Source organism: Lonchura striata, chromosome 7 (assembly GCF_050655825.1).
Source record: "Lonchura striata isolate lonStrDom1 chromosome 7, ASM5065582v1, whole genome shotgun sequence".
In the NCBI taxonomy this organism is placed as follows: domain Eukaryota; kingdom Metazoa; phylum Chordata; class Aves; order Passeriformes; family Estrildidae; genus Lonchura; species Lonchura striata.
The window spans coordinates 444,205-471,943 of record NC_140709.1 but is presented as its reverse complement, the minus strand read 5'-3'; the positions used below and the strand labels follow the sequence as shown (position 1 = coordinate 471,943).

At 40.9% G+C, this 27,739-nt stretch overlaps 1 protein-coding gene across 18 annotated transcripts in view; it reads left to right on the top strand.

Annotated features, from left to right (window-relative positions):
• The window catches only part of TANC1 (tetratricopeptide repeat, ankyrin repeat and coiled-coil containing 1), a 57,508-nt gene that overhangs the window by 18,657 nt on the left and 11,112 nt on the right, over positions 1–27,739 (top strand). For 8 of the 18 annotated variants that reach the window (XM_085584792.1, XM_085584797.1, XM_085584787.1 and 5 more), the window contains 15 exons: positions 6,348–6,551; positions 10,437–10,553; positions 11,628–11,749; positions 12,700–12,889; positions 16,161–16,418; positions 16,998–17,117; positions 18,135–18,416; positions 19,295–19,461; positions 20,725–20,956; positions 22,055–22,221; positions 23,466–24,073; positions 25,390–25,498; positions 25,712–25,834; positions 26,666–26,902; positions 27,512–27,697. In XM_085584792.1, coding sequence (XP_085440918.1) covers positions 6,348–6,551; positions 10,437–10,553; positions 11,628–11,749; positions 12,700–12,889; positions 16,161–16,418; positions 16,998–17,117; positions 18,135–18,416; positions 19,295–19,461; positions 20,725–20,956; positions 22,055–22,221; positions 23,466–24,073; positions 25,390–25,498; positions 25,712–25,834; positions 26,666–26,902; positions 27,512–27,697 — 3,122 coding nt within the window. The remainder of the gene's footprint in view (positions 1–6,347; positions 6,552–10,436; positions 10,554–11,627; positions 11,750–12,699; positions 12,890–16,160; positions 16,419–16,997; positions 17,118–18,134; positions 18,417–19,294; positions 19,462–20,724; positions 20,957–22,054; positions 22,222–23,465; positions 24,074–25,389; positions 25,499–25,711; positions 25,835–26,665; positions 26,903–27,511; positions 27,698–27,739) is intronic. The other 10 variants (XM_085584794.1, XM_085584789.1, XM_085584784.1 and 7 more) reach the window with 5 other exon arrangements.

Genomic DNA, 27,739 nt, shown 5'->3' with positions numbered 1-27,739 from the left:
CAGCTTCAAGGCTTGTTAGATATTAATAGTAGTGGTCAAATACCAAGGGACGGATTATTATGTCAACAAAATGATGATGTTTAGAATGTAGCAATGTAGTGCTTTAAAGGCAGAGAATCTGGAGAAACAGTCTGGATGATTTGATTTCTGAAATAAAAGTTATTGAAGTAATTACAGATTTGTATACATCAGCCTTTCAGTGATTGCCTGCATATTTAGATTTTTATTATTATTATTTGTTCTGCAAAAAGGGTCCATATTAATAAATGTTTCTTTCGTCTTGCTTGATTCAGATCTGGTAGATCAGACCTAATTTTTTTCAATACTCTTTGAGACTTAGTTTGCATTTGCATTAGTTTCTTCTTGTATTCAGGTATCTTCATGTGAGTATCTTTGGCTTAAATATGGGTGTACAGACTTCTGAATGTTTGTACAGAATGGAGGTTTTATTTCTGCATTAGGTTTCATTGCAGATTAACATATTGTTAGTTACTTTTGTTTGCCTTGCGCTTTAGGAATACTGTGTACTGAACAAGCTGGATGAAATCTGTGCATTCAGAGTTTCCTCTCTTTTATTCACTCTTTTATCAGATACAACTAAGAAATTGAGATTATGCTTAGTATTCTTTTTCATAAGTAAAATGGCTTTTGAAGGCATGAGCTGTATGAGGTTCCACCATCCCTGTTTTACTTTCTATTTGTCCTTTCGGCCAAGGCCCCTGTTACAAGCCTGACATGCAGCACTTGCAATGATAAACATAAATATGCTGAAATTTACTGTCACTGGGTTTTGAGGTTTTTTTGTTTGTTGGGTAGGTTTTTTTGTTTGGTTGCTTTTTTATTTATTGTTTTTATTGCTAGTGGCAATTAAATTGCTACTCTGAAAAGTGAAGCTGCTGTGCAGAAAAGCCTAATTTTTTCTTAAGACCCATACCCACTATTTAATCTTTATTTTAAAACTGAGTATTTTAAGAATTACTTGCTTGTAGCAGTAAAGGTTTGATTCTCAGCTGACTGTGGTGAGCTAAATGCAGCTTTTAACACCCCTGTCTTATATTACATTTCACTCAGCTTTTCTGACGAATACAATCTGAACCCAGCTGAGAGCATCAAGGTACCATTCTGGAAAACTGAAAGGCTATTAAATAAGTTTGCTTTTTTAAATCTAAATATGTAAAGTCAATTGGCTTTTTTCTGTCCAAACACTCTGTGATACTAGGCTTTGAATTTTAAGAGCAAAGGGCATTTGTGCTGCATAAAGTACACATTTGCTGTCTGGAACATTGAACTTGGAATGGAATACTTTTACGTTTCAGTTTGACTTTTTGTTGTTACTCTAAAAATGCCTTGCAATAGAAGAAGCATTGTTTCATGCTTAAAATATGGAGCTGTTTTTTACTATCGTGTGTTGCTTTGCCCACTTTCAGCTGCTCTTGTCAATTATTTAAGAGCTTAAGCTTTTTTGCTGAGCACTGATTATTTAATGTGGTGAATGTCTTTTCAGAAGTCAATTCCAGTGATGTATCCCATGTACATATAAACATCACCCCTCAAAAAAAAAATCCTGCCCTTGAAACACATATGCAAATAACTTCAGTGGCCTGAATGACCTCTATTTTTCACTGTTTTCTGGGGTTTTTTTTAAGAGCTACAGGAGAACGTTAATATTTTGTGTCCTAATAAAGTAATCCAAGGTGCAGAAATAAATGCCAGAAAGTGAGCAAATAATGTTAAGTACAAGCAGAGTTGGCAAAGGTTGGCCATTTAAACCATTTATTCTAATTTTCCTGGGTTGTTTCTCACTCATTGCACTTCACTGCCTCCTTTACTCAGGCCATAATGTGTTTTCTTCCCATTCCATGCTAGTTTCTCTCCTTTTCTGGTCTTCCCAGAGTCTTGAGAGCAAAACAATTAAATGTTGCTCTCCTCTCATGCATGTATTTTCCATGCCAGCAGCTTGTGTCCAGTCCCAGAAGGCTGGCTGTGGATGGCTCCACTTGGCAGGAGTGGTTCTGCAGTTCCTGGTCAGTGATTGTCCTGTGTGACTGAGCTGCCTTGTCCTGGCTGGACAGACTGGGACACTGGACTCCCCAAGCCTCCTGGATTGCCCTCTCCTGCAGCTGGGCTGGCTGTATGTGCAAGTGCACACACGTGTGTAAGCATTTCGGTTTTGAAAGACACAACCCTTCAAGGGCAGTGCTTAGTGTTTTACAATAAAAATTAAGCTCCTTATACTCGGTCACTGAGCCATGTTAGAGTTCTGTGTATACGTGCCTGTCAGTTCTATTGAAAGAATATCAAACCCACTGGGTTTCATAATCCTTAGACAGTTTCTTACTGCTTAGACATAGAGAACTTGTTCTGGAAGGGACTTTCCAGTTTGGATGGCTTTCCTTGTTCTTACAACTGTTTTTCCCACATGTAGTTTCCTTCTGAACATGTCTGTAGGGTCGCATCTTTTCTTAATATTTGTTAGGGTGAAACACATCCTGTGAAGCAGAGTAGACTTTGTTAAGACTGTCAGTGGTAACGTGTAATCACATCAGTGTTTACATTCTGTGGGGCTCACAGGGAGCCTTGGTTAGCAGCAACACCCTGCACTTTTTTTCTTTTTAACACATCTAAAGCAGAACTACAGAATTTAAGATTTCTTCCATTGTAGCATGATTTTATATCAGATATTTTTCTGAAGTGGGTCGAGAGTCTTGTTTCACTTTAGTAGAAAGGTTAAGGGAAAGACAAAACAGGCTATCCCAGAAGGGCCTGTTGAGGGAATCTATGGAACATAGTTTTCTCTGAGGCTGCTCTCAATATCCAGGATCAAAGAGGCTGCATTTTCATTGTTTTAACTCTCACTGTTGTAAAGGTAGTGGTCCTAAGTAATCTGAATTCCCACATATGCATCAAACTCAGTTTACACATATTCTGGTAACATAGGTGGCATTCTGGTTTCTAAGCAACTTATATTGAATGAAGAATTAGATGCATTTTATAATGTTTAATGCTGATATAGACAGGTGTGACGGTTTCCATTTTAGTTATCCCCCCTATTAAATAGGATTAGTTTGATCTTAAAGTTCAAGTTCTCTTTTAGAATACTAAGTTCTACAAAATCATTACTGTAGTCATCCTTGTATCTCTTTGCATCTAAAGGAAAAAAATGTAGTTTATAATCAGATTATCCATTCAGTTGCATCCTTAGGTGCAGCTAAACTGGGATTTGGTTTTCATTCTCTGAGCTTTTTGTGTGTGGTTTTTAAAACTTTGTTTCTGTAGTTACATTGACCACTGAATAAGAACTCGAGTGTTGATTGATGCTTATGGAAGGTTTTTGTCCAGAGGCTGCTTGGCAGTGGAAAATGTACAACTCAGAGGTTTTAAAAAAATGGAAGCGGAGTTTCACAGGACCTTTCCTTATGTGTTTGTTTTACACTGACAAACTTCCTTCCACTCCAGAACTGATGGAGCCTGCTTTATACTCTGGTAGATGGCAGGCAACGTCATGTAATTTTAAGGTATTGTTCTGGTAGCTAAAACATTTTAAATTACTAACCTTTGAGTTAGTAACAAGTAATTTTGGGGTTTTGTGTTTGTGTGGCATTTGCTAGTATCTGGGCATTGTAACAGATTGTATTTTGACAGGTATTTCTCATGCATTTTTCTAGTATTGTTTCCATAATGCTAAATTGATGTGTGGCAAGCATAGTCTATTACCGGGTGGATCCCACAAGCTTGGTAATTTTGGGTTTATCTTGTCATGTGTTGAGCCACATATGTTATGGGAATTTTCCTGTTTTTGGATGAAATGTGGAGATTGGTCATCAGTCCAGTTTATACAAAATAGAAAGTGCAGACTTAGAATAAATAAATCTATGGGATAGATGTAGAGATTTGGGAAAGGATGATGTAAGCATGTAAAAAGCTTGGCACCCCTCGTTATCCCACATGTAATTGAACTGGAGGCAGCCACAGACAAGGTTCCTTGTGCAGGTCTGGATGCTGTGGTGCCAGGACCACACGTCTGTGGGTCTGTCTGAGGTGTCACAGGCTCGGTCTGACTGTGGGGCCAGGAGCCCCTCACTGAGGCAGGGACACTGCTGTGTGCCCTGGCAGCCTGTCCTGAGCACGGAGCCTGCCCTGGCCCTGGCCCTGCTGGGTGGAGGGAGCTTTGGAGCTGGCCCTGGCCCTGTCCCTGTTCCTGCTGAGCAAAGGGAGCTTTGGAGCTGGCCCTGTCCCTGTTCCTGCTGAGTGAAGGGAGCTTTGGAGCTGGCCCTGGCCCTGTCCCTGTTCCTGCTGAGCAAAGGGAGCCTCAGAGCTGGCCCTGGCCCTGTCCCTGTTCCTGCTGAGCAAAGGGAGCTTTGGAGCTGGCCCTGGCCCTGTCCCTGTCCCTGCTGAGTGAAGGGAGCTTTGGAGCTGGCCCTGGCCCTGGCCCTGTTCCTGCTGAGCGAAGGGAGCCTCAGAGCTGGCCCTGGCCCTGTCGGGTAAAGGGAGCCTCAGAGCTGGCCCTGTCCCTGTTCCTGCTGAGCAGAGGGAGCCTCAGAGCTGGCCCTGTCCCTGTCGGGTAAAGGGAGCCTCAGTGATGGCCCTGTCCCTGTTCCTGTCCCTGCTGCGTGAAGGGAGCCCTGGCCTGTGCAGCGAGGGATGAGGGCTGTGCCAGGCTTCCACTGGAGCTGCTCTCGGGCTGTCAGGGAGTTCTGGGGAAGTGCTGGTCTGTGCCTATGGTTAGGGCAGCATTCCAGGGACTGTGGTGTGCATGCTCTGCTGGCTCCCTGCTATTCCTGGTGTGCGTGGTTTCTGAGCTCGCAGGTGTGGGTTTGGTCTGTTACGTTGGGTTTAACAGCCTGTTAGAAAGGGCCTGGAGGAGGGTGCTGTTCCTCCTTTCTTGGAATGATACTTATCTAATAGGTGTCTTTTACACTTAACACAAGAGTTTTCCTTCAGCAGAACACAGCACTGTTCAAATACACTGACCATCACTGAGGATATAACACCCTTAGGCTGAAGCCTTGAGTTTTCTCAAGGTGTGAATTTTGCTCCCAAGAGCTGCTCTGTCTGAACACCATGGGGATGTGAGTGGTAATGTGCAAAAGCTTATTGTAAAATTAGGAAATGAAGTGATTAAAAAGGGGAATTTCTGTGGTACACATTTCACATTTTTGTCTTTTAAGTCATATTACTCTTAGAATCTGAGTCATGGAAGCCTGTTCTCCACAGCATCAGGAAAAAGAAAAACCAGAGTACTGCTGTAACAGAAATTCCTAAGATGCAGTAGTGTCTCTATATATTGACTGTAAAATAGCTTTCCTGTTACTGTCATGGTCAAATACTCAAAACTTACTGATTAGAGCTATTTAGCTCCATCCAGCTCTCTTCCAAGTTGCAATGTTTCATATACAATAGAGATGAGTAAATTAATTCAAAATTCAAAAGTCTACTAAGAAGGAAATGAATTGCACAGATTATGCCATAATAAAAGGGAAAATAGAAATTAAGGAATTGCAAGTGAATGTATCAACCCTTTTGCACCCCCCACCCCTCAGCAGTCCACCTGGAATACTTATAAATTCCAAACTGCAACCTGGATATGTATCTAGTAAAAAGCTGTTAACGGGAATTCCAGTATTTTCTAGTTATATTTAGCTGCATTGCCATTCTACTGTGTTTTTCAACACTTTTTGAAGCAAACTCACATATTCTGTACTGAAAAATAAAGAATTATATCACCAATGTTAGATCTGTGTTTAAATTGGCTGTTGTAGAAGTTTAATTTTCAAAAGAATAGAGAAGGAAAATCCTTAGCCTCTTTACTAGCACTGAAAGTGGGAAAACAAATCTTAGACTGCTCATCTCTGAGTGTACCTATTAGTAATACACCTTGTCATTACATCTAAGGGTAACCCAAACCCTCCTTTAACTAACTCAGTAAACAGTATTTCAGGTGGTCCTGGCTTTCATGCTAATGCAGTGATGCTAAAACACCTTTTTAGTTTGAAAAATACTTTTATTTTCATAGGAAACTTGATGTTAAACCTAAGGATGAAATTTGAAAAGTGCTGACTGTTGAAAGTGAGATTTTTCTTCCCCCTTTTTCTCTTGTTTGTTGCTTACTTGTGTATTTTACATTTGCTTACTTTGTATTTACCCATTAAATTTGTTTGTTGCTTACTTGTGTATTTACATTTTCCCAGTAGTTATCTGGATTCTGCAGTGGAGGTGGCACAGTAGGGCAAGTCATGCTCAATTGTTGCTGGCAAATGTTTTCTTGTGTTAAATACTTATATTTCAATGCAACTCTAGGCTGTTTATTTTGGCAGATGACCAAATACATAACAAAATTCTATTTTTAGCAGGTGACTGCTGCCCAGAGAATGCCTCGCAGGTTACAGCAACATCTGGCCACAATGCAGATTTACCCAGTGGCGAGCAGCCAGGCTCCCGGGACACTTACAGAACGAACTTGGCCAAAGGAGTCTCAATGTCACTGCCGTCCTCGCCTCTGCTGCCACGGCAGTCCTATCTGATGCAGGCAAGAGCAAACAAGAAGTCTCCAGGTAAGATGAAACAATGAGCAACTAAAATCTTCGTAACATGTTAACTACTTCATAACATGTTAGTTATTGATAAATGCTGCATAAAATAACATAGTAAAATCATGTTAAACTTTTGCTACAAGAACAAGAGTAGTGCATGTTTCCTGGTTAAAAAAGGATTATTAAAGGTTATTAAATAGAATGTATTATTGCATGTGGCAAAAAATTAATCTGTTTGGTGTTGCAGATACTTATATTGAAGTGTCTGAATATGATTAAACCTGGTTATTTATGTTTAGTTTATCAGGTGGAGGACTGCTGCAAAAAGCTTTGTTTGTGCATGTGTTAGTGACTGTGTAAGTGAGTAGTTTGTGGTTTTTACAGTTCAATTATTTTCCTTGTATCTCCATACACAAATGGATTAATAGATAAGTTGCTGTGAAAGGGACAAGGAAGTTGTTAGTTTTCAGCAGTTGTGTCCTCAGTGATGTCTACCCACTGGTGTGGGAGCTAGTCTAAATATGGGGCTCCATGGGGCTCCTTTTATCAGCATTCTGTGCATAGAAATCATTCCAGCACACCAGCATCACTTGGGTTCACTTGGGTCAGGGCAGGAGAGACAAGTGAAACTCTCCATGTTCCTGTTGCCTGTGGAGACACTCAACAGGTTTGAGTATATAATGTCTGGAACAGAGTGTCAAAAGCTGGGCTTTGTCAGCACAGAAAATGCTGAACAGTTGATGAGTCGTGACTGAAAAGCCATATTAACAATGACTGTAGAGTTATTCCACTGTGACCCACAGCCAAGGGAAAAGATTTCCTGTGATTCTACAATGCTGCGACTGCATTGGCATTTATGCATTATTATTTTGTACAAAGACCTAACCAGGTGATAGGAGGCTGACAGAAATGTTGTGCTATTCCTTTGACTTTCACCAAACTCTAGTTAATGGAAGATGATTCAATATAAATTAGCTGTCTAGTATCTGGGGCAGGGGTAATAACAAGATTATACTAATGTCCTGATTTCAAAGCTCTCTATTTCAGTAGTATGACAGCAAGTTACAGATCTTCCAGGGTATGGTGAATGAAAGAAAAAAGGGCTGCACAGGAGGCTGAAGTAGTGTTCTGAAGTTGGGTTGTAGTGATGAAGTTGTCTAGCAATGATAGAACAAAATTCTAATTTCAGTCCTCTCAGTTGAGCTTCTTCTACTACTAAACTAGAATGAGCATTGTTTGGATTTGTTCTCTTACAGGTGTGCAGCTAAACCAGTATTTGTTGTCTTAAAGGGGTAATAGTTTATTGTAGTCTGATCTAGGAGGCTCAACTAAAAGAATGAAAATACTGATTTATAAGGGATATTCCAAAAAACATGATTGTGGAGTTTAAGATGTGAATGAAAGATGATGCTTCTTCACTTGAAAAAAATGTCTACGACTTTCCTTACATTAATGATATAATAATTATTTAACAGAGAAAGATTGCCTTGGAAATCAGTGAATTTCCATCAGTGAATGCCAGAGGTGACTCCTAGCAGAGTGTTGCATAATGTACAACAGAACTTTAGTAAGTTTTGAAGTTAAACTTCAATTAAAACTTTTAATTAATAAGCAAATTAATCATCATACCTAATTCTTGAGACTAGACTAGGTCAGAGAACTGGTTTCATCTCAGGCTGCAGTTCAATGCCCTACCCTTGGGAGCCCTGGGACTGTTACTCCTGAGAGCTCTAAGGTGTCCCAGCTCCAAGGTCCTGCATCAGGCAATCTCTGGGATCAGTACAGCTATAGATCCACTTAGTCCTGACAAGAGGGAAGGGATGGAGCTGCACAAGTTACAATGATCTTCTGAGACATCAGCTCTTCTTCAGTCAAAAATGCATTAAGAATTACTAGCAAAGCAAGAGATGACTTAAAAAACTATTGGTACAGAATTGTTTAAATCTGTATATTGTCCCCCTTGGGAGGAGACTGGTGTAATTCTGGTGATACCAGCTTTAGAAATCTGCACTAGATTTAGGACAGAACTAGAACAGGCTTCAGGAATGACTGTCAGTGTGGGATGGCACTGAAGAGAGGTCACAGTAATGGACTTAGAGTGGTGTTTGTCCACCTAGAAGAAAGGCAATTGTAAAAAGGAGACAGTACAGTCACTGTGTCTGGCAGTGTTGTGTTCACTTGCTGATGTTGCAGAGTATGAGAGAAGGGCTGGAGTTAGTTCCTGGAAGAAAAGTCCATCCAGAGCTTCTAAAGAGCGAGTGGCCGCTTTTGCCTCAGGCCACGATAAGGCACTCAGCAGCAGTCAGGAGGGATGGCAGGGAGTGTGTTTTCCCTTACTGGGATTCCTCTGCAATTTGCTGCTGACAAAGCCCTGTCCCAGGTGAACATTCTGTCAGACTTGATTCAGCCATCCTACACTTCTGTAAAAGAGCTGCTGTTCTGCAGCACTTCACATTTAAATTTTCATCCAAGGGTTAATTCATGTGTCCTGTTCTAGATTAGCGCTTGAAAAAAAATTACCATGAATTCTCCTACTTGTTGCAATGTTGTGTATTGGGTTTGCAAGTACTGTTAAGTCACTTCCACAGCAGTTTGAGAGGAACAAAATTCAGTAAAGGGTTTCTTCCACCCTGAAGCATGAGTATTAAAAATACATCCTGAAAATCTTTCTGTGTTGATCTCATTTTGCAACTGCTACACATTTTTTTTATTCTTTTAGAATGAGTGCTTTTTGTTGTCCAACTTTGATATGTTTGATTATACTTCTGCTTACAGATGACAGTTGTGAACTATTGTCTCCTTAAAGAATGTGATTTTGTTTCAAAGGAATACATTTTTAGCTGCTTTCACCAGGGCCAATGTCCCTTATTTTTGTTAGACATTATTGTTGGAAGAGCCCCCCCTCTGGTGCTGGTGCCGAGTTGTTGGTGTAGAAAGTGAAATTGCTCAAGAATCTCTACTAGAGATATAAATGTGTGTTCATATGGGACTGACACTTCCTCAGCAGTATCTCTTAGCTAAGAAATTAGGTTGTCACCATGTTCCTGTATTGCACTTCTAGGTGGAAATCTGAAAGAAGAGCAGATGGGTCCAGCCAGATCGTTCTGGGCAAATGATGTGTGTTACCCTGTGATGGGGTGGCCAGGCCTTCACAGCTCTGTGGTGGTGTGACCCTGGGAGCCTGAGGGTGCAGAGGAGAGATGCAATTTTCTTTAAAAGCAGTCATGAGTCATAAAGTGCTCAGAAAAAAGAGCAAGAAATCAATGTAGTTTTCAGAGACTTAATGTAGCATCTCAGGCTGCTGCCAAAAGGAAAGATGGGATGCTTAATGTGGCTGAAGTGCCACAGCCTATATATAGGGTGGAGTTTTAAGAAACAAAGTGTGAGAGAGCTTTGGTGCACCCTTGAACTCTGAACCAAGGAGAAAGATGTTTTTTGAAGACCCAAACTGAGGAAGGGGAAAGTCCCTTTATCAAGGGCAATGTGGGACAGTTGGCATCAGGCCCACAGTCCCTCTGCAGTGCTCCCTGAAGGGGTTTTGCTCTGTTAGCATGGGAATTGCAGGACAGGAGGAGGCATGGTTGAGAGCCGAGGTGTAGTCCTGAGTTACACATCAGTACTGAGAAGAGTAGGAAGACCAGCTACTGGGGTTACATGCAGTATGCAGTTTACACACCACATACAACGGGTTTGTTTTCTAGCAGTCTTCGTGTTCTGAAAAGCCTGGAGCATGTGTTTCTCACAAGAGTGGAAGTGCAGCAGCTTGGCTGATCTTTGTGATAGCAGCTGTGTGTGTAAGAAGTAATTGTTCTGCTTTTTTTACATCATAGAGAATAGATAGAGGACATAGGAGCCTTGTGGTCCATGTGGAAACCGTTCAGTATGCTCTGTTCATTCCCATTGCAGGTCCAGTCAGGAAGCCCAAGTATGTGGAGAGCCCCAGAGTGCCAGGTGAGGCAGCCCTGGCCCTGCAGAGAAGGCTGGAGTCGGGAGAACCCAGCACCAGTGGTGAGCATCCTCCTGGTGAGCATCTGTCTGTCCACCTGGCGAGCGTCTGTCTGTCTGCCTGCTGAGCATCCACTCACTGGGCTCCCTGAGTCTAGGCACCTGCTTCTCTCGCCCACTTAGGCACTGTGTGGCGATTGGGAATTGTTTGTTGCGCAGCATCTCCGAAAGTTAAAGTGCTAGAGCTGTTTGGGTGTCCTTGGTGCCTCCCAGCAGTGGGACTGGCTCGGGTGCTGCCTGGGAAGTGACCGCGTAGCTGCTCCTTGGTGTCCCGCTTGGCAGCTCTGGGGTAAGAGTTCCTGCTGGGAGCTTCTTCTCCAAGTGGTAGGATGATGCTCCTTATTTAATTAGTTGTTTATACCTGAGGATGGGACAGGCCTATATATTTTTTTTTTAATTTTTTTTTTAATAATGGATGAAAGAAATAAATGCCTGGTGAATGTTCCTGTCAGAGCAGGTGGTCACAGGTTGCTGCATGATGCCAGACTGCTGACATCAAAGAAGGAAGAGGGCTGGAAATGCTTGTTTATGAGATGCCATTAGCAAGAGTGTGTGCCAGGACAGAGCTGTGCTTGGCTGCTTCTGTTGCAGGTTTTGTCTTGTTATATCTGTTGGATGCTGGGAGACATTTCAAAGCACTGTATTGATAAAATTAAATATCTTTGCACCAGAAGAGCTGGGACTTTTACAACTGGTATCACATCTTCTGCTTAGCAAGCAAAACAAAACTGTTTGTAGTTGTGGTGTTAACTGTGAGATTACAAAACATCTATGTTATTAACCTGTACCCTTCACATTTTTATGTGACAGAAATAGAATTACAGTTTGCCACTAAGCTTTGATAACATTGAGCTTAATACTGCTCATGGTGTTATGTCACTCATCAGCCCATAGATGAACTGCTTGCACATTTCTGGTTTGACTGGCAGGTGGGCTTTTCCTCCCCTAGATTTCTGCAGTTATGCAGAGGATCCAAGACCCACCAGTAATTAAAAGTCTGACGGACAATTTGGTTGTACTTTTTCTACCACTTTTAATAGTTCCCAAACAAGAGACTTTAACCTTCAATTTTTTTTTCCTTACAATCCAAAGCAAAGCCTGACAAAGATTCAAGCTGTTCTCCTGCAGCACAAGAATTGATGACAAGACTGGGGTTTTTACTGGGAGAAGGGATCCCAACTTCTGCGCACATGGAGGAGAAAAGCGAAGTTATGGTAGGATAATGGAATATAATCTTTTAATGTTCGTCTTGTTTCAGAGAGGACTAATTGTACTTTGTCTATCTGCTGGTTGCAGTTACTTGATATCTACCCCCAAACCATCCATTTTAATAGAAATATAGTAATAGAATTGGACTTGAATTTTAACAAGTGGTTTTTTTCAAGAAGTCAAGATCAATTCACAATTTCAAAACACACAGACTGAATATGTTTCTCATAATTTCTGGAGGTTAAATCTGATCTACTATGAATGTGAATAGCTTCTAGAATTCTCTTTGCTTTTAGTACTTAGGAGGAAATTTTTGCCTTCTCTTTTCAGTGATTTCCAAGAATGGAGAAGGCCAGCATTTTGTTAAAATGGGAGCATGCTTGGGGAGAGGGGTGTGTTTATTTCTTCCTGAGAAGTTCACTTCAATCAGACAGCCCTTCTCTGTCATGTGGGGTAGAGGGATTGGAGAGAAGCAGGCAGCTACTATCCACATGAAACTTAACCTGCTAACTAAAACTTCACAGTAACTACCAAACTCTGCTCCTCCCTTTTGCTCTCTCCACTTTTAGTCCGAGCCCTCCTAAGTCTTAGTGCATCAGTTTGGGTTTTCACACTGATGGTGAAAACTTAACAAGACTGCAGTTCTAGTTTTTTTCAAATCAAAGAATAAATGCAAGGGGTATCCAGTAAAGTATTAAATAGAGAAGACATCTGCCTCACTACAGCTTTTTCACTGAATTGTAACATTCCCTTTTTAATTCAGTGGTCACTTTTTAAGAGTAGTATGAAAGCTTAAGATTCCCAGTCTAGACAAAGCTTTCACTTTTTGAAGCTTTACTTGAAAAATGGGCTTTTTGCTTTGCTCTTATTCTACCTCTGCTCGAGCTCTCTAGTTTGCAGCCCAGCAGGATCCTGCCTGCTGGGCAGTGAGTGTTTCTTGCTCTTCCTCTGGCAGTGTGCAGTTGCCAGCCAAGGAGTGAGTCCCTGTTCCACCCTCACCAGCAGCACAACGTCACCCAGCACCGACAGCCCCTGCTCCACCCTCAACAGCTGTGCTGGCAAAACAGCAGCCAACAAGGGCAGTCCCTGTGGCACCATCAGCACCCCCAGCTCCACCCTGGAGAGCAAGGACAGTGGGATTATTGGTGAGCATTTTCATTAGCACATAGTAGAAATTACTTTCTTCTTAATTGTGCAAGTCTGAACAGCTGCTTTGTGTCACCGTGTTGGGTTTTACACTGTCTATGGATCCCATTTTGACAGATTGAAATCCTGTTCTTGGCTATAACAGCTACTGTTATGTCTGCATTTCTCTTCTTTTGTTTTCCTGGTGGAGTTCTAATTTCTTGACTTTTTCCTTTGAAATAATTAATTTCCTCTGTTTTTTCTCCATTTCTTGTTTTATTATGCCTTTTTTCTTTTCCATTCCAGAGGTCTTATCAGTGCTTTTCATAATGGTGAAGCACTGCAGGGCTTGAAGTTGATTTAATTTCCAGCTGAGGAAACAATAATTGATGTGTTTTCTTATGAGAATAGCTTAAATTAAACTGTTTAAAGAAAGTGCAGACTTTTGAGTAATTGGCATGAAAAGGAAGCTAAAATGGGACATTGTGGAAGAGATGAAATGGTGTGATCCTCTGTTGAAAGATGGCTGAATTGAGGGTATATGTGCACCTTGTGTGAGGACTCCATGACCATTGGAGGCAGACACCCTCACAGCCCAACTGTTACAAGCTCCTTGCACCAACCAGCTGAGTATAAATCATTTTTACTGATCAGTTACCCTAGGAGACATAGTTTGTCATGGGTCAAAAGACTCCTGTATAAAACTTAAGTGTTTCAATTGAAGAAAATGATTTTGTGTACTCATTCCATGTCAGATTGATACATGATCAACTTTGTATAAGATCTAGTTTTGAGATAGCATGAACATCTTGATGTGAAGAAAAGGGTCTATCAGAAGTATTGCTTTTGGAAAAAGAGCACAAATGTAGATACTGATAGGAACATACTAGCCATGCTTGACAAATTTGAAATAGTCCGAGAGTATGTCCATGCTCTAAATAAGGTCAGAATGGCCTCATGTTTGTTTAAAATAGTGTACTGGCATAACAACATCATTGCTCTATAGCCTTGTAAGTACCAGTGTTTTAAAGAAAATATTTTAGAACAGGGATAAAAGTTGCTTATTGAACTACTGAAAAGGATGAGTGTATGAGTGCAAGAGCAGGGGGAACTTCTGGTGGCTCCTTCAGTCAGGTACATGTGGTTCATAGCTGTGGGACCGCGTGGAAATCATCAGCTGCTGCTCTGCAGAGCTGCTGTTCATGTCTCAAATTCCAGGAGAATCTGAACATCCCCTGTCTCTTGGCTACCCATGGCAGTACCCCTTACATCTATCAAGGCATGAAACCAGGAAGGGAAAGAACAGGCACCTTTCTGATAAGTGACCTTTTGGTTTTTAAATACAAGTATGTCTGTGCATTCAAATTTGTTATTAGTACATGTGCATTTTAAATTATGTTTAGCAAGTATATGTTTTCTAATGTCTTTGACAGAGTTCATCCAGCCATGAAAATATCTTACTCCTTCGTACTACTTATGTGGACCTCCTTTGTATTTCTACTCCCACTACGTTTTCTGGACCAGCAGACTGATGGGAAATCAGTCTTTTCTCTCTTTTCCTCTTTTTTGCTTACAGTTGAGGCTTCCTTTAGTTTTCCAGTGTTTTACTACTGTAGCTGAATAATTCTTTGCTTCAGTTGAGGTTGATGTAGTAGCAGTAAAGGCAGGTTTTAAACTTAGCAAGGAGCTAAGCAGGAGAAAAGATTGGGCTGCTGGCCAAAATAAAAGCTTTGCTGGATCCTTGCTGCTGTGTCAGGATGGAAATCTTGAGCAGCCAGGTTTCCTGGAGCTGCATTTCACTCCAAGAGGAATCAAAGTATTAAAGATTTCATACTTCAGGAGGAGCCAGATTTTTTTTGACAATAAATGTGTCATATGGAAGAACAATCTAAGTGTGTGCAAAGGTTAATGGGGTGCCTGGAAAGTTGTTTTTTTTTCATCTACTGCCTCTAAGTTGCATGTCATATTATTGGCATTTCTCAGAATATGAGCTGTTGAGTTGAAGCATCCAGTTTTCTGTTTCTTATGACTATGAGCCTAATCTGGAGGAACACAGAGTTGTACAAGTACCTCACCATCCTGCACAGCTGAAGCTGCAGTGCAGCTGGTGTGGAAGAACAGCTGGTCCTTCCTAGACTAGATCAGGCTCAGCATTGCAGGAACCACCCCTGTAGTTGCATTTTGTTAGCAGTCCAGTATGCCAGAATGTTTTCATTAAAGAATGGGCCAGTTGAGTGCAGAATAGCCACAAATATGGCTTTAAATTTGTAGTCTGGGAAGGACCCAGAGGTCAAACAGATAGTATAGTTTGAACTGGTTTTTCTTTAATCCTGTTGCCCTTTTGTCCTATTTTGTATTTTCCTCTGTTGCATTAAAGTGTTCAGAGTGCATTGAGTGTTGGCTTAACCTTCAATAAATATTTGTTGTTCAGTTATTTTGTGAGAGTTTAATGTAAGTAGTTGAAAGCCTTTTAATAAACAGAGTGGTTTCAGTATTAGTCATACAAAAAGTATGTATCTGTAAAGTGTTCCTAATTGGACAAGGAGGATAGCATCGTTTTTATCAAACATTACTCAAGTAGGTCTTCAGGAATATAAAGTCTTCATATTATTGCAGGAGGCCTTGATTAAATACAATCTCAGACAAATACAGGCACACTGATAACCCTCAGCAACCCAACTGGAGCATTTGGATCCCACTGGGTAATGCAGTTGGTGTTATCTCTCATCCAGGGAGTCACTGCAGCAGTGGAAGCTGCTTCTCTGCACCACAGAATCCAAAAACACCTCAGTGACCTTAGCTGCCTTTTAGCTGAGTGTCTCTCTAGGTCTGTGTTGCTTATTGCCTAGCATATTAAATTTTCATAGCAGAAAAAGCCCCCTTTCCCCCCAAGCCTTTATTTGAGCCTCTGATTTATATTGCAACACTCTTCAAAAGCATAAACCAGTATGTTTAATATCATCTGAAATTTTATTAATATACTCTACTGGTTCTGATTCATCATGCGTCTATTCCTGTTTGCTCTTTCTGACAGCGAAATGTAGTAGGTGATTAAGAAAGGAACAGTAAATAGCTTACTTAGTGGAAGGTTTCTCTCAAGACTGGTTTTCTAGGTATATGAATACAGGCTGATTGTCATCCTGATATGATTATGTGTTTTAGGTGAGATGGACCTCTGAACAATATTGAATTTTTGTCATTTAAGTTTCACAATGCCGTTTGAGAATGAAAATTCTTATGTGTGTGCCATATTCCTCTGACTTTTCTTGGGTTTTTTCCCCTCCTTCTCAGCTACTATAACAAGTTCATCAGAAAATGATGATCGCAGTGGATCCAGCTTAGAGTGGAGTAAGGATGGGAGTCTCAGAGCTGGAAAACATCAAGGCATCAGCCACGATCGAAGAACAGATAATTGCTCACCAGTTGCAGAAGAGGAAGCCATTGGATCTTCTGAGAATTTGCCAAAAGAAGTACCAATGGGAGAGGGTCCCCTTCCTTACACTCAGAGTTCTGCCTCTGTAATAATGCCTCGTCCAAACTCAGTTGCAGGTAAAGTCCTGAGGTCAAAATCCAGGGGTGTTCTTAATGATAGGACATTTCTTTTGAATCTTTCTGTTGTTAGTATGAAAATATCTCTATAGGATAAAAAGAAAAAAGCCTATGTTCTGAACTGAATGAATGAGCATTACCTCATTTGTTAAAAACTGGGATCCAGAAGGCTGTTACCATGCTTTTTGATAGGTATTGATTAGGTCAGGACTTTTGAAACACTTCAGAAGTTCATTGGTTATTCCAGGACACTGCCTGGTGACAGGTATAGTGTTAGCAGGTAATACCTGAACCTATTCTAATGCTTCTGACCTCACTGATGTGGTTGTTCTTACAGCAAAAAAGAAAACTCTCTCAACGGCAGAGCTGAGGGCCATTTAAACAGGGAAAACCTGAACAAAATCTTTAGTCAACTTGATTGAAACTCATTTTGTAAATGTTGCGACATTAATTACTTAGTTGTCATTGTCTAGAAAAACTTCTCTGTAAGTAACATACAGATGAAGGACTGTAATAAATAATAACATTCTTTGTAATTTGTGTTGGAGAATAATAAGCTTCAGTTCTTTAATACTCTAGCAACAAGTTCAACCAAATTGGAAGATTTGAGTTATTTGGATGGACAAAGAAATACTCCTTTACGAACTTCAATTCGCTTACCTTGGCACAACACCGCTGGCGGAAGAGTGCAGCAGGAAGGTAAAGGCAGAGATATTCACACCTGCATCTGTGGGCACAGTCATACATTCCTTCAGCAGCTTGGAGCACGGGTGGGCTGTGAGCTTTGTGAACAGCCCTGTCCTACAGTGTTACTGTGGAGTGCTGACGAGTCATCTGCATGTCTGCCAACAAGATGCTTGCTTATGCTTTTTCCTGCACAATGTTGTGTTTAGAGGTGGAATGCGTGTGTGCATCTGGTAAAATCAGTAACAATTAAGGGCAGAAAAATTTAAGTGAACTCCTAGTAAAACTGATCTTGAGGAGCGTATGTAGATACTGTGCTGCTCTCTTCCATTTATGGTTTTTCACAGTCATAGATTAATGCTGAAAGTTGTGTAACGTTACATTTGGCTAATGAATCTTTTGATCTTTAGAGCGTATTATTAGTGAATATTATTCCTGTACATTTTAAGGTATTTTATGCAATTAAACTCAAATTCTTTCCTAAGTCATCAGCTGTTTCCCAAATATATATATCAAAGTAATCAAAGGTGTAACTACTGATCCTGTGACTTGAAAAGTACAGAAAAACAAGCTAGTAAGTTTGGTTTTTTTAAACAGAAGAATTATGCTATTCTCTTTACCTTTTTCTGTTTCTCTGTAAAGTCTCTACAGATTTGAAGACCTAGCACTGTGATGCTCAGCACATAATTCACTCTAAACTGAAAAATGGTGCTTCCCCATTTGTAGAATTATTAATGCATTATTAAGAAAACTTTTTGGATTCTACAACTTAGTAACTCGAGTTCAGTTGTAAAAAAAAAATAGATTGTATCTGTAGCTTCTTTCCTTTACAATTTAATTCATGCCAAAATTATAAAGATGACCTGAACTGAGGTAATCAGATTTTATTGCTTTCCTTGTGAAAGAAGTAGAATGTCTGATTATGACTGATAGTAGCAAAGCTTCTAAATGATGTTGCCTTCTGAAACTGTGCTGTTTGACTGCATGTCAAGCTTCTTCTGGTAAACTTTCCTCCCTGACACATCTTTTCAGCTCGTTTCATCCCCTATAAGCCTCAGGACATTTTGCTGAAGCCGCTGTTGTTTGAGGTGCCAAGCATAACCACAGACTCGGTGTTTGTTGGACGAGAATGGCTGTTTCAGACCATTGAAGAAAAACTGCAGAATCCTGACCCAGCAGAGAACAGGGGAGCAGTTATTACTGGAAATGTGGGATTTGGGAAGACTGCAGTCATTTCACGGCTGGTGGCACTCAGCTGCCATGGAAGCCGCATGAGGCAAATAGCCTCCAACAGCTCAAGTTCATCTCCTAAAAGTATGTTTCTTTTCTGGGTAATGGTCTGGGTTAATGTGCTGACATCAGGAATCACGTTTGCTTTTTTGATTTAAAGTAGTCAGGCCTCATCACGCCTTTAGCAAACACTTTTTTCTTCCAATGAGCAAAGGAAGGAGTTAAAATTTTATGTTCTGACAAATACCTTCAAAGTGACATAATGCGGGCTCAGCCCATCAGAGAGGTGGTATAACACAAGAGGCAGCATCCTGGATCTTCTCTTGTCAGGCAGTGTGTACCCCAAACTCTGAGGCTGTGGCTGCAGCAGGCTTTGTCTCTCACATGTTTGGAAAGGGAGCAGTGAGTGTTTCTTTCCCACTGCATACCCACTGTGTATGCCTTCCATAGAATTTTTGTAGAGGTGAAAATAAAGCTGTGGAGAAACCCCTTCTGTCTTCTACTGGGATCCATAGCATCCTGTCACCAGACCACTCCAGTGCCTACATTAACTGGAAGGATGGTGAGACTGTCATTACTGCTATTTCCCCGCCTGACACTTCAAATGTTATTATTACTAATAATAACAATGATAAATTTCCCAGGAGTTCAGTCATACAGTAACTACTAGTTTAAATGAGGCATTGCATGTATAATTTTCTGAAAGAAACTCTTCACATCAGCATGGTTTTGCTTTCAGTAATTCTGTAATTTTGATATTAAAAGTCAGTTGAGTTGTTTTAAAATCATAAAGTTGCAGATATGTGCCTGTATTTATCAGACTAGTTGCAGGCTTCTTTTATAATGGTATTGCTCAGTTTCAGTTTTTACTCTAGCAGTAAGATAAAATCTGTGGTGTTTTCTTAGAAAGCAATCTCCTGTCAGCAAATTTTGTTTCTCTTGTATTTGTTGCCTTTTACAAGCAGTTGGTGACTCCTGTCAGGAGATTCCCTTAAGCCAGTTGCCCCTGTGTCCCCCGCCGTGTCCCCCTCCTTCAGGTGATACCAATACAGTGAAGACTCTGGCTTGTCCTGCTACTCCTGAATACAAAACTCAGATAGGGGATTCTGTGAGACACCTCGCTTCAAAGGTGAGTTTTCACTTCCTAAGAGATGTTCAGTGTGTTAGAACCCTCTAACCTGGGGGTCAGTTTGCTTTGCAGAGCCCCCGGGAGGCTGCGGGCAGTGCTGGGAGAGGGGCAGTGCCTCGGCACCTCTGCGTGATGGCTCAGCTTGGCTGGTGAAATCAGCTGCCTGCCCCTTGTACTTGGCAGGACTCTTGTACCCGAGTCCTGTGTGGTCTTAGAAAGAGTTACCTTAACGATTTCTCATCAGTTTTGTGTGGGCGTGGAAGGTTGGGATCCTTTCCTTGCCAAAGGGGCTGTATGTTTTCTACAGGGAGCTGCTCAGTGTACCTTTGAAAAGCAAAATTCGGGGCAAGGGGAGACAGGGAAGATAAAACGTTTGGTTCTTGTATAACCTATCTGTATGCTATGATACAGGTTGAGTCTCAATGTAATTTTACTTTCCATCTTCAGAAAGCCTGAAGTAATTTTTGTATTAGATTAATATGTTAGGTGTTTTATTTTTTGCCTAAGTAGTAAAATTAATGAGTGTCTGAATTGCACATTTTATATGAATAATTGTAGGGAAAACATGAGATCTTTAACATTTGCAGTCTTTAAAGTGATACATACTCGTTTGAAGCAGTGTTACGAAAACCACTGAAGTGCAGGCTTTTTATTCACTGCAAGCATCATGTTTTCCTTACATTTTGTTTTGGGTTTTTTTACCCCAAAGAAATATGGGTTACATTCGTGGTTTATTTTTACGTTATACACAGCTTTGGAATATTTGGAATAAAGCCAGTTGTCATACTTCTCCATCTGCTTACGCAAACATGTCTTTAATAGCTGTCTGTCATTTACTTTTGCCTGATGATCAAATTAGCCCTTAGGTCGTTACAGTGTGGGACATGGTGTGGTTAAATTGCAGCTACTGGGTTACCTCGTCAGGCTCCCGGGTTACTTTTGTGCCCAGTTAATCAGCTGCTTACCCACTGTATCCAAATGCCATGAACTCAAATTATGTTTTCCTGTCAGAATCTGACACTGATTTCTTCTGCTCTCTGCATGCCCTGCAAGGTAAAAAACCTATTTCATTGCCTTCCTCCCTGTGTTTGACCCAGACTATCAGTGGCTGTTAAAGCATGGGATCTAACACTGGAATGGATTTTGTAGTTGAGAGAGAAATTTAAATTTAATCTAAATTTAATAAAATTTGATTTATTAAAACTAACTAGTAACCAACCAAAATTCTGAAAGGGTAACGCTTTTTACTTTGTAACTCTGCAGGTCGTTGCTTATCATTACTGCCAGGCTGATAACACATACACGTGCCTCGTCCCCGAGTTCGTGCACAGCGTGGCAGCTTTGCTTTGCCGCTCGCAGCAGTTAACAGCGTACAGAGATCTCCTCATCAGAGAGCCTCACCTGCAGAGCATGCTGAGCCTGAGGTCTTGTGTCCAGGATCCAGCAGCAGCTTTTCAAAGGGGAGTGTTGGAACCGCTTTCAAACCTCAGGAGAGGTACGTTAAGTAGGAAGGGACTTGGAAATGGAATCTAAACTGCATAAAGAGTGGAGAAAAGTATTAAAAATAAATAAAGCAGAATATTTGTGGACAAAGGAATTCCTTAATTGTACTAGTTATTTGTAACAATAACATATGGGTTTTATACAGTTGATTTAATGTTTAAATTAAAATTCTGTGAAACTTATTAAAGGTCATAGAAACTTTATATTTGCTTTTTTGCTAGAAAATGGGAAGATAGCTATTAGCTTGAAGTTAAGGCTGGCACTTTCACATTAAAGGATTTTGTTTTTTAAGATGCTGTCTAATTTTCTGCATCTGCAGAAAAAAAAATTGGCCTAAACATCTGCAAAGTGGATGTAGGTTTTGCTTTAAAATAGATGTGGCAGTTTTCCAACAATCACAGAATCTCCTAAGGACCCACCAGGATGATAAATCCAGCTCCTCTCCCTGGACAGACACCCCAACAATCCCACCCTGGGCATCCCTGGGAGTGGTGTCCAAAGGCTGCTGGAGTTCTGGCAGCTTTGGGAATGTACCCATTCCCTGGGGAGCCTGGACAGTGCCCAGCACCCTCTGGGCTTCCAAGAGCCCTTCCTGATCTCCACCCTAACGCCCCTCTGAGCCAGCTGCAGCCATTCCCTCCTGTATGGTATGTAAAAGAAAGCATGTAGCAACATGATTTTTGTATTTAATAAAACCCTAGCAAACTCCTCTTGAAAACAACTGCTTCCCAGCTTATGCCAGCTTGAGCAGATACCTGATCTGTGGCAGAATGGGGGCTTTGCCTACATATGAACAGAGTATATCATTACTGTTAAAACTGTTTTTAGTCTTCTAATGCTGTTTTTAATATCCGAAATAATGCTTAAATGCCATAAGATGTACTGGTGTGCATAAAGATACATTTTTGTTTCTTGACATACAAAATTTGAGGATAAAGGTGTGTCACTTCTTGACATACAAAATTTGAGGATAAAGGTGTGCATAAAGATACATTTTTGTTTCTTGACATACAAAATTTGAGGATAAAGGTGTGTCACTTTAAGGGAGAATTGTGTTTTTATCCTTTCATTTTTTATTCTCAAATTTCAGAACAGAAGATTCCTGAGGAAGACTACATAATTTTGGTAGATGGTTTAAATGATGCTGAATTTCATAAACCTGATTATGGTGACACAATTTCTTCATTTATTACAAGTATAATCTGCAAGTTTCCTCCCTGGCTGAAGCTCGTTGTGACTGTAAGAACTAATTTCCAGGTAAAAACACTTTTAAATGCTTTTCTTACTCTCAAAGACCAAGTGATCATTTCTATTGGGTGCAGCTGCATTATTATGAAAAATACTGGCTTTAGAGGAACTCAAAGTCTCTTGGATTTTTTCCTTCCTTCCTTTGTTACATGTTTGTTTGCAGTGCACAGATACAATATTGGAGGCCTTTTCCATTGTGAATCACTGTATTGCTGCTGTCAGTAGAATTGCTAAACAAGAAATTAAGAAATTTGAGTCTGTTCCCTTGTACCTCAGGAGTGCAGTGTTAAGTTGCAGGTGTGCTTCAGTACAGTCTCTGAGAGTTGATTTCTTCTCTGCCTTCTTACCACTAGCACTCAGTGTTTAACTGGCTGGTGAGTTTATTTCTCAACTAAATTTTTGGGTTTAAGAAGGGATTTCTATAGCACAGACTGTTCTGTCTCTGGAGACTGGAGAAGTGTGTCTTTGCTTAAAACACCTCACTAGTCTTAAAGTGCAGCTTTTTGAAATCCATTTAATTACATAAAGTGGAATAGGTCCTTTTTGTGTTCTGAAAGTCTGAAGATGTTTGCTAAACCTTTCTAATATATGACTCCATGTAAGAAGTTTCTGGTTTAAGTTAGAAGTTGCAGAAGTGTTTCTTTTAAGTAAAGGTCTTTTGGATCTTTATTTACATAAACAGAAAAGTATTCTGTGTAGCAGAAGCATAAAAATGTGTTCAGATGAACCTGCTGAAAAGTCTGTGCTGTACTTGGTACTTTTACCTTCAGGCACATGGGGCTGGAGATGCGTGCACAGCACCTTTCTGGTACATTGTTACTGGAAGGTGGAATGATAAGGGGAGTCTTTTCCCTTGTCATTTGTCACTTCTTAATTAAACATTCCTGCCTAATAGATCATTCCTTTTGCCTCTCCCTTTCCCTGGCTTGTCTTAGGGTCCAGTTCTGGTAACTGTTTTCCATTTCCTTGACTTTGAAGTGGTCATTTCTCATCCCCTTCAATTGTTGAGTTTGATCAGTGAAATATTTGAGACCTTCCTATGAAAAATGATAAAATGTAGAAGTACTGTTCTCCCTCTTATGAGGAGGCAATATTTGCAAAACCATCTTAGGGTTACTGAATTCCTTTTTAATCTGGTACTCACAACAGAAGGGAAATGTAATAGATGCATTGTTGACTTCTCAGTGCTGGAATACTGTAATATCTTTGGCTTGCTTAGTTTTTTTCTATTTTCCCCCCTCTCTCCCTCACAGGAAGTGATAAGTTCACTACCATTTAGCGCAATATCCCTGGATAATTTTCCAGACAACAAAGGAATTCATGATGACTTGAATGCTTACATTCAGTACAGAATTAATAACAGTCAGGAAATTATAAACAACATGTCTTTAAATGGAAAAGCTGATGCAGCTACAATTGGGAAAGTGAGTAACCACCTGATCATGAGAAGCCTGGGATCTTACCTCTATTTGAAACTCACTTTGGATCTTTTCCAAAAAGGTCATTTAGTAATCAAAAGTGCAAGCTACAAGGTTGTTCCTGTGTCTCTGTCAGAGCTGTACTTACTGCAGTGCAATATGAAGTTCATGACAAACTCTGCTTTTGAGCGAGCTCAGCCCATATTGAATGTGGCATTGGCATCCCTGCATCCCATGACAGATGACCAGATTTTCCAGGCTATTAATGCAGGACAGATAAACAGTGAGCAACAGTGGGAAGACTTCAGCCAGAGGATGGAAGCCCTTTCCTGTTTTCTGATCAAAAGACGTGACAAAACACGTATGTTCTGCCATCCTTCCTTCAGGGAATGGCTTGTCTGGAGAGCAGAAGGTGAAAATACTGACTTCTTATGTGAGCCAAGGTAAATTAAAAGTGCAGTAATTAATGTTCAAATAACCAAAATTAGGCTTTTTGTATTTGATTGCAACAGTTGGTGAGAGGAAAGAATGATGTTAAAATACAAGTACACCTAATTTTTTTTCTGAAATGAAAACTTTTATATATTTAGAGGTAATGTGACTTAAGATTCAAAATTTACAGTGCATAATTGACTCTGTGGAAGTTAGAAGTTTGCGTCTGACTTTGCTACCTTCATGGAGAAATGAGAGTGCTGTACTAACACAGCAAAATTGTTTAGGATCCTGTGCAACATTACCTTGTCTATGTAATGTAGAATGCAGGAATAGAAGGAACAGATCATTTATACTTTTTTAAGTGCAAAAATATTGAGACATGTTGTGCTGTAATTATATCCTGCTGGCATTGTTCTAGTTTGTTCCAGCTCACTTTCTGTGACTTGGAGAGTCAGAATTGGTCGAGTTTGAGACAGTGGCTGTTACTGTTTGTCATGTTCTCACAGTCAGCTCCCCCTTTTTTTTTTTTTTCATGTTCCTTGGGGCTTACAGCTTTTGGGTTTTATAAAAGAATAAATAATGCTGTCATTTAAAATTATATACCACCCCAAGACTTGTCTGAGCTTTCAAGTGGCTGTAACAGAGCCAGTTCTGTAGGTGGGACTGGGGGCTTGCAGCCTTGTGGAGCCCTGGTCCCACCACTCTGGGAACTCCCAGCGCTTGCCCCAGCAGCACTGGGAGCTACGTGGCCCAAGTAAAGCTTCTGATTGCAAAGTTCTGTTCACAAGTGTCTGAAGATGGGATGAGAAGTCGCTTCCCACAACTTCCTCCCTCAGCTGAAGAGTCCATCTAGCATATGGCTAATTGCCCAGTTCCAGTGTATAGTCTAATTAACAAATAGTATATGATAACCTTGTTTTTTCAGAGTTGTGCTGCTCTGTTTCCTAGAACACCCACTAATGGAGGTGTAGAATTACTAAATACATGTTTTTGCTCAAATGTCACAATTGTTCAGATCTTGTGCTTCTAAAAGGATTGGTTTCTTTCTGAGATGCCTGCAGTTCCTAGCTCTGAGAATGCAAAAGGGAGCACTATGTAAACCACTTCAGAGCTGACACAGGCCCCCTGTGAAGGGACAGCAATAAATACCAGGAGTGTTTCATCTTCAAAATTTGCCTTTTTTCATTTTGCATTATTTCATTAGGGAAAGAATTTAGTTTGGATATGATGGTATGTTGAATTGTTATAACAGGCATAAGGATGTGTTAGAATATTTACTGAAATGCAGTTATAAAAGTGGTTCTCTCTTAATCCCTTTTATTAGGAATGGACATGCTCTACTGGCTTTCATGTTTTCTCGACAGGAAGGAAAGTTGAACCGCCAACAAACTATGGAACTTGGCCATCATATACTTAAAGCTCATATTTTCAAGGTAAAGCTTGCAGCTTAGTAGGCTTTTTGACCTATTCATATGAATGCATCGTAGAGGTTCTCCTCTGTCTTGCTTGAATAACTCATTGGGAGCTTATGCAAAATATATGGTAGTGCTATCTATCCAGATTTTATTTCTTTTTATACTGAGTTGTAGATTAAAATAGGATTTCTAATTCTATAGAGAGATTTCTTGTTATATCATTTCTGTTAGGGTCTCAGTAAAAGGACCGGAATCTCTTCCAGTCATCTCCAAGCCTTGTGGATTGGTTATAGTACTGATGGACTGTCTACAGCCCTGGCTTCTCTAAGAAACATCTACACACCCAACGTGAAGGTAAGAACACCAGCAGGGCTGTACAGCCAGTGCCTTGTCTGGCTGAATGTCAGTGTGACCCTTCAGCAGAAAAGCACCTGGATCTGAACTCTTTCGTGCCAAGCCTTCAGGTACTTTTGTAAGCTGTTGCTAAAATTCAAATCAGTTTCCCTTGATAGTATTGATGGAAAGAAGGGTTTTTCCTTTTTTCTTCTGTGTCTGTGCTCTGTAGCACAGGTGAGTGTGTGGCTGCATTTTTGGGGGTTAGGTGTCTCACATGGCCTTGTTGGGCAGAGCTAATTGCTCTTTGCTTCTGTGAGGAAGTGTCAGTTGTAAAAGGGGAAAATACTGTGAGAGGAAGGGATTTAAAATGCCACAACTTTGCACTGTTATGTGCATCCCTAGATGATGGATAGCAAAATCCAAGTTGGTCAGTTGTAATTTGAGCCATCTGCTAAAGCTTTTGACTGGAAATCTGTGTGTCCATAAACACACATGTGCATGCTCTGGCTGGTTTTTTTGAGATTTTCTTCTTACGTAATCTGGTTCTCTCTCAATGGAGGTAGTTGCAGAGTAGCAGCAAGTCACACATGCAGTAGTGAGTTTCAGGGGAAAGACAGGTCTTCTCTTTGGAGGACAGTGCTCAGTAATACAATAATATATTTACTGAGAGAAGATTTTAAACTTTTTTTAAACTGGCATATTGCCATATATGTGTTAAATGTTGTTTATATGTGATGTCTGCCAATAAAATCTGCATCAAAATTAGGGCGTAACAAATGAGTACCTGATCAAAATAACAAATTCAGACAAATCTGAGGAAAACATTGTTTTGTTTAAATTAAATTTTAGGTGAGTCGGCTGCTGATTTTGGCAGGAGCAAATGTGAATTACAGAACTGAAGTACTGAATAATGCTCCAGTGCTGTGTGTTCAGTCACACCTTGGACATGAGGAAGTAGTCACTCTTTTACTCGAGTTTGGAGCTGCTATTGATGGAACTTCAGAAAATGGGATGACAGCCCTTAGTTACGCAGCCGCTGCGGGTCACATGAACATCGTGTCACTGTTGTGCAGAAAAGGTGCAAAGGTAAGCTGGTGTACAAAGACTGCCAAGACTGCAGCCAGAAGAGTCATACAAAGGCCGAAAAAAGCTGTTACTGATTATTAAAGTGTATAATTATCAGACATAGGCCTGAGGGGTGAGTCCAGACTTCTGTGAAGCATTTTGCAGGAGCTACTGGTCACAACCCTCTGGCAGAGCTGTTCAGCCAGTTTTGGGTGCCCCTCATTGTGCACTTTCACGACCTGTTGTCATCAACTTGTCAGTGACTGTTACTGAGGGAGTGTTGGAGCCTTCTAAAGTCAAGGTCGAGGACATCCCCAGCTCTCCTCACCCACCCTCTAGTCCCATCAGAACCGCTGGCTGTCCAGCAGGCTAAGCACAATCTCCCCTTGGCAAGCCCATGCTGACTCATCCTCACCTTGTCCTGTGTTTGGCAGTGCTCTCCAGGATTAATTCTTCCATCACCTTCCCAAATGCTCAGGTGAGGCTATTGGGCCTGTAATTCCCCAGATGTTTCCCCTTGTCCTGGAAGTTAGGAGTGAGAGCTGCTCTTTCATAGTGCCTTGAAACCTCTCCTCTGCACAGCCTTTCACTGCATCTTTAAGCTCAGACATTCCCTTTTCCCCCCTTCAGGCTGACCTTGCAGACAAGAAGGGCCAGTGTGCTTTGGTGCACAGTGCACTGAGAGGGCACTGCGGAATCCTCGAGTTCCTGCTCGGCCTGGTTTGGGTGGCTCCCTGCCCAGAGCAGGATTCACTGAGGAAGCGCCAGGCTCTGCAACAAGCTCTCACAGCAGCTGCCAGCATGGGGCACTGCCAGGTGGGTTGGGAATACAGGTGCTTCCAGATCTGGTCGAAATCA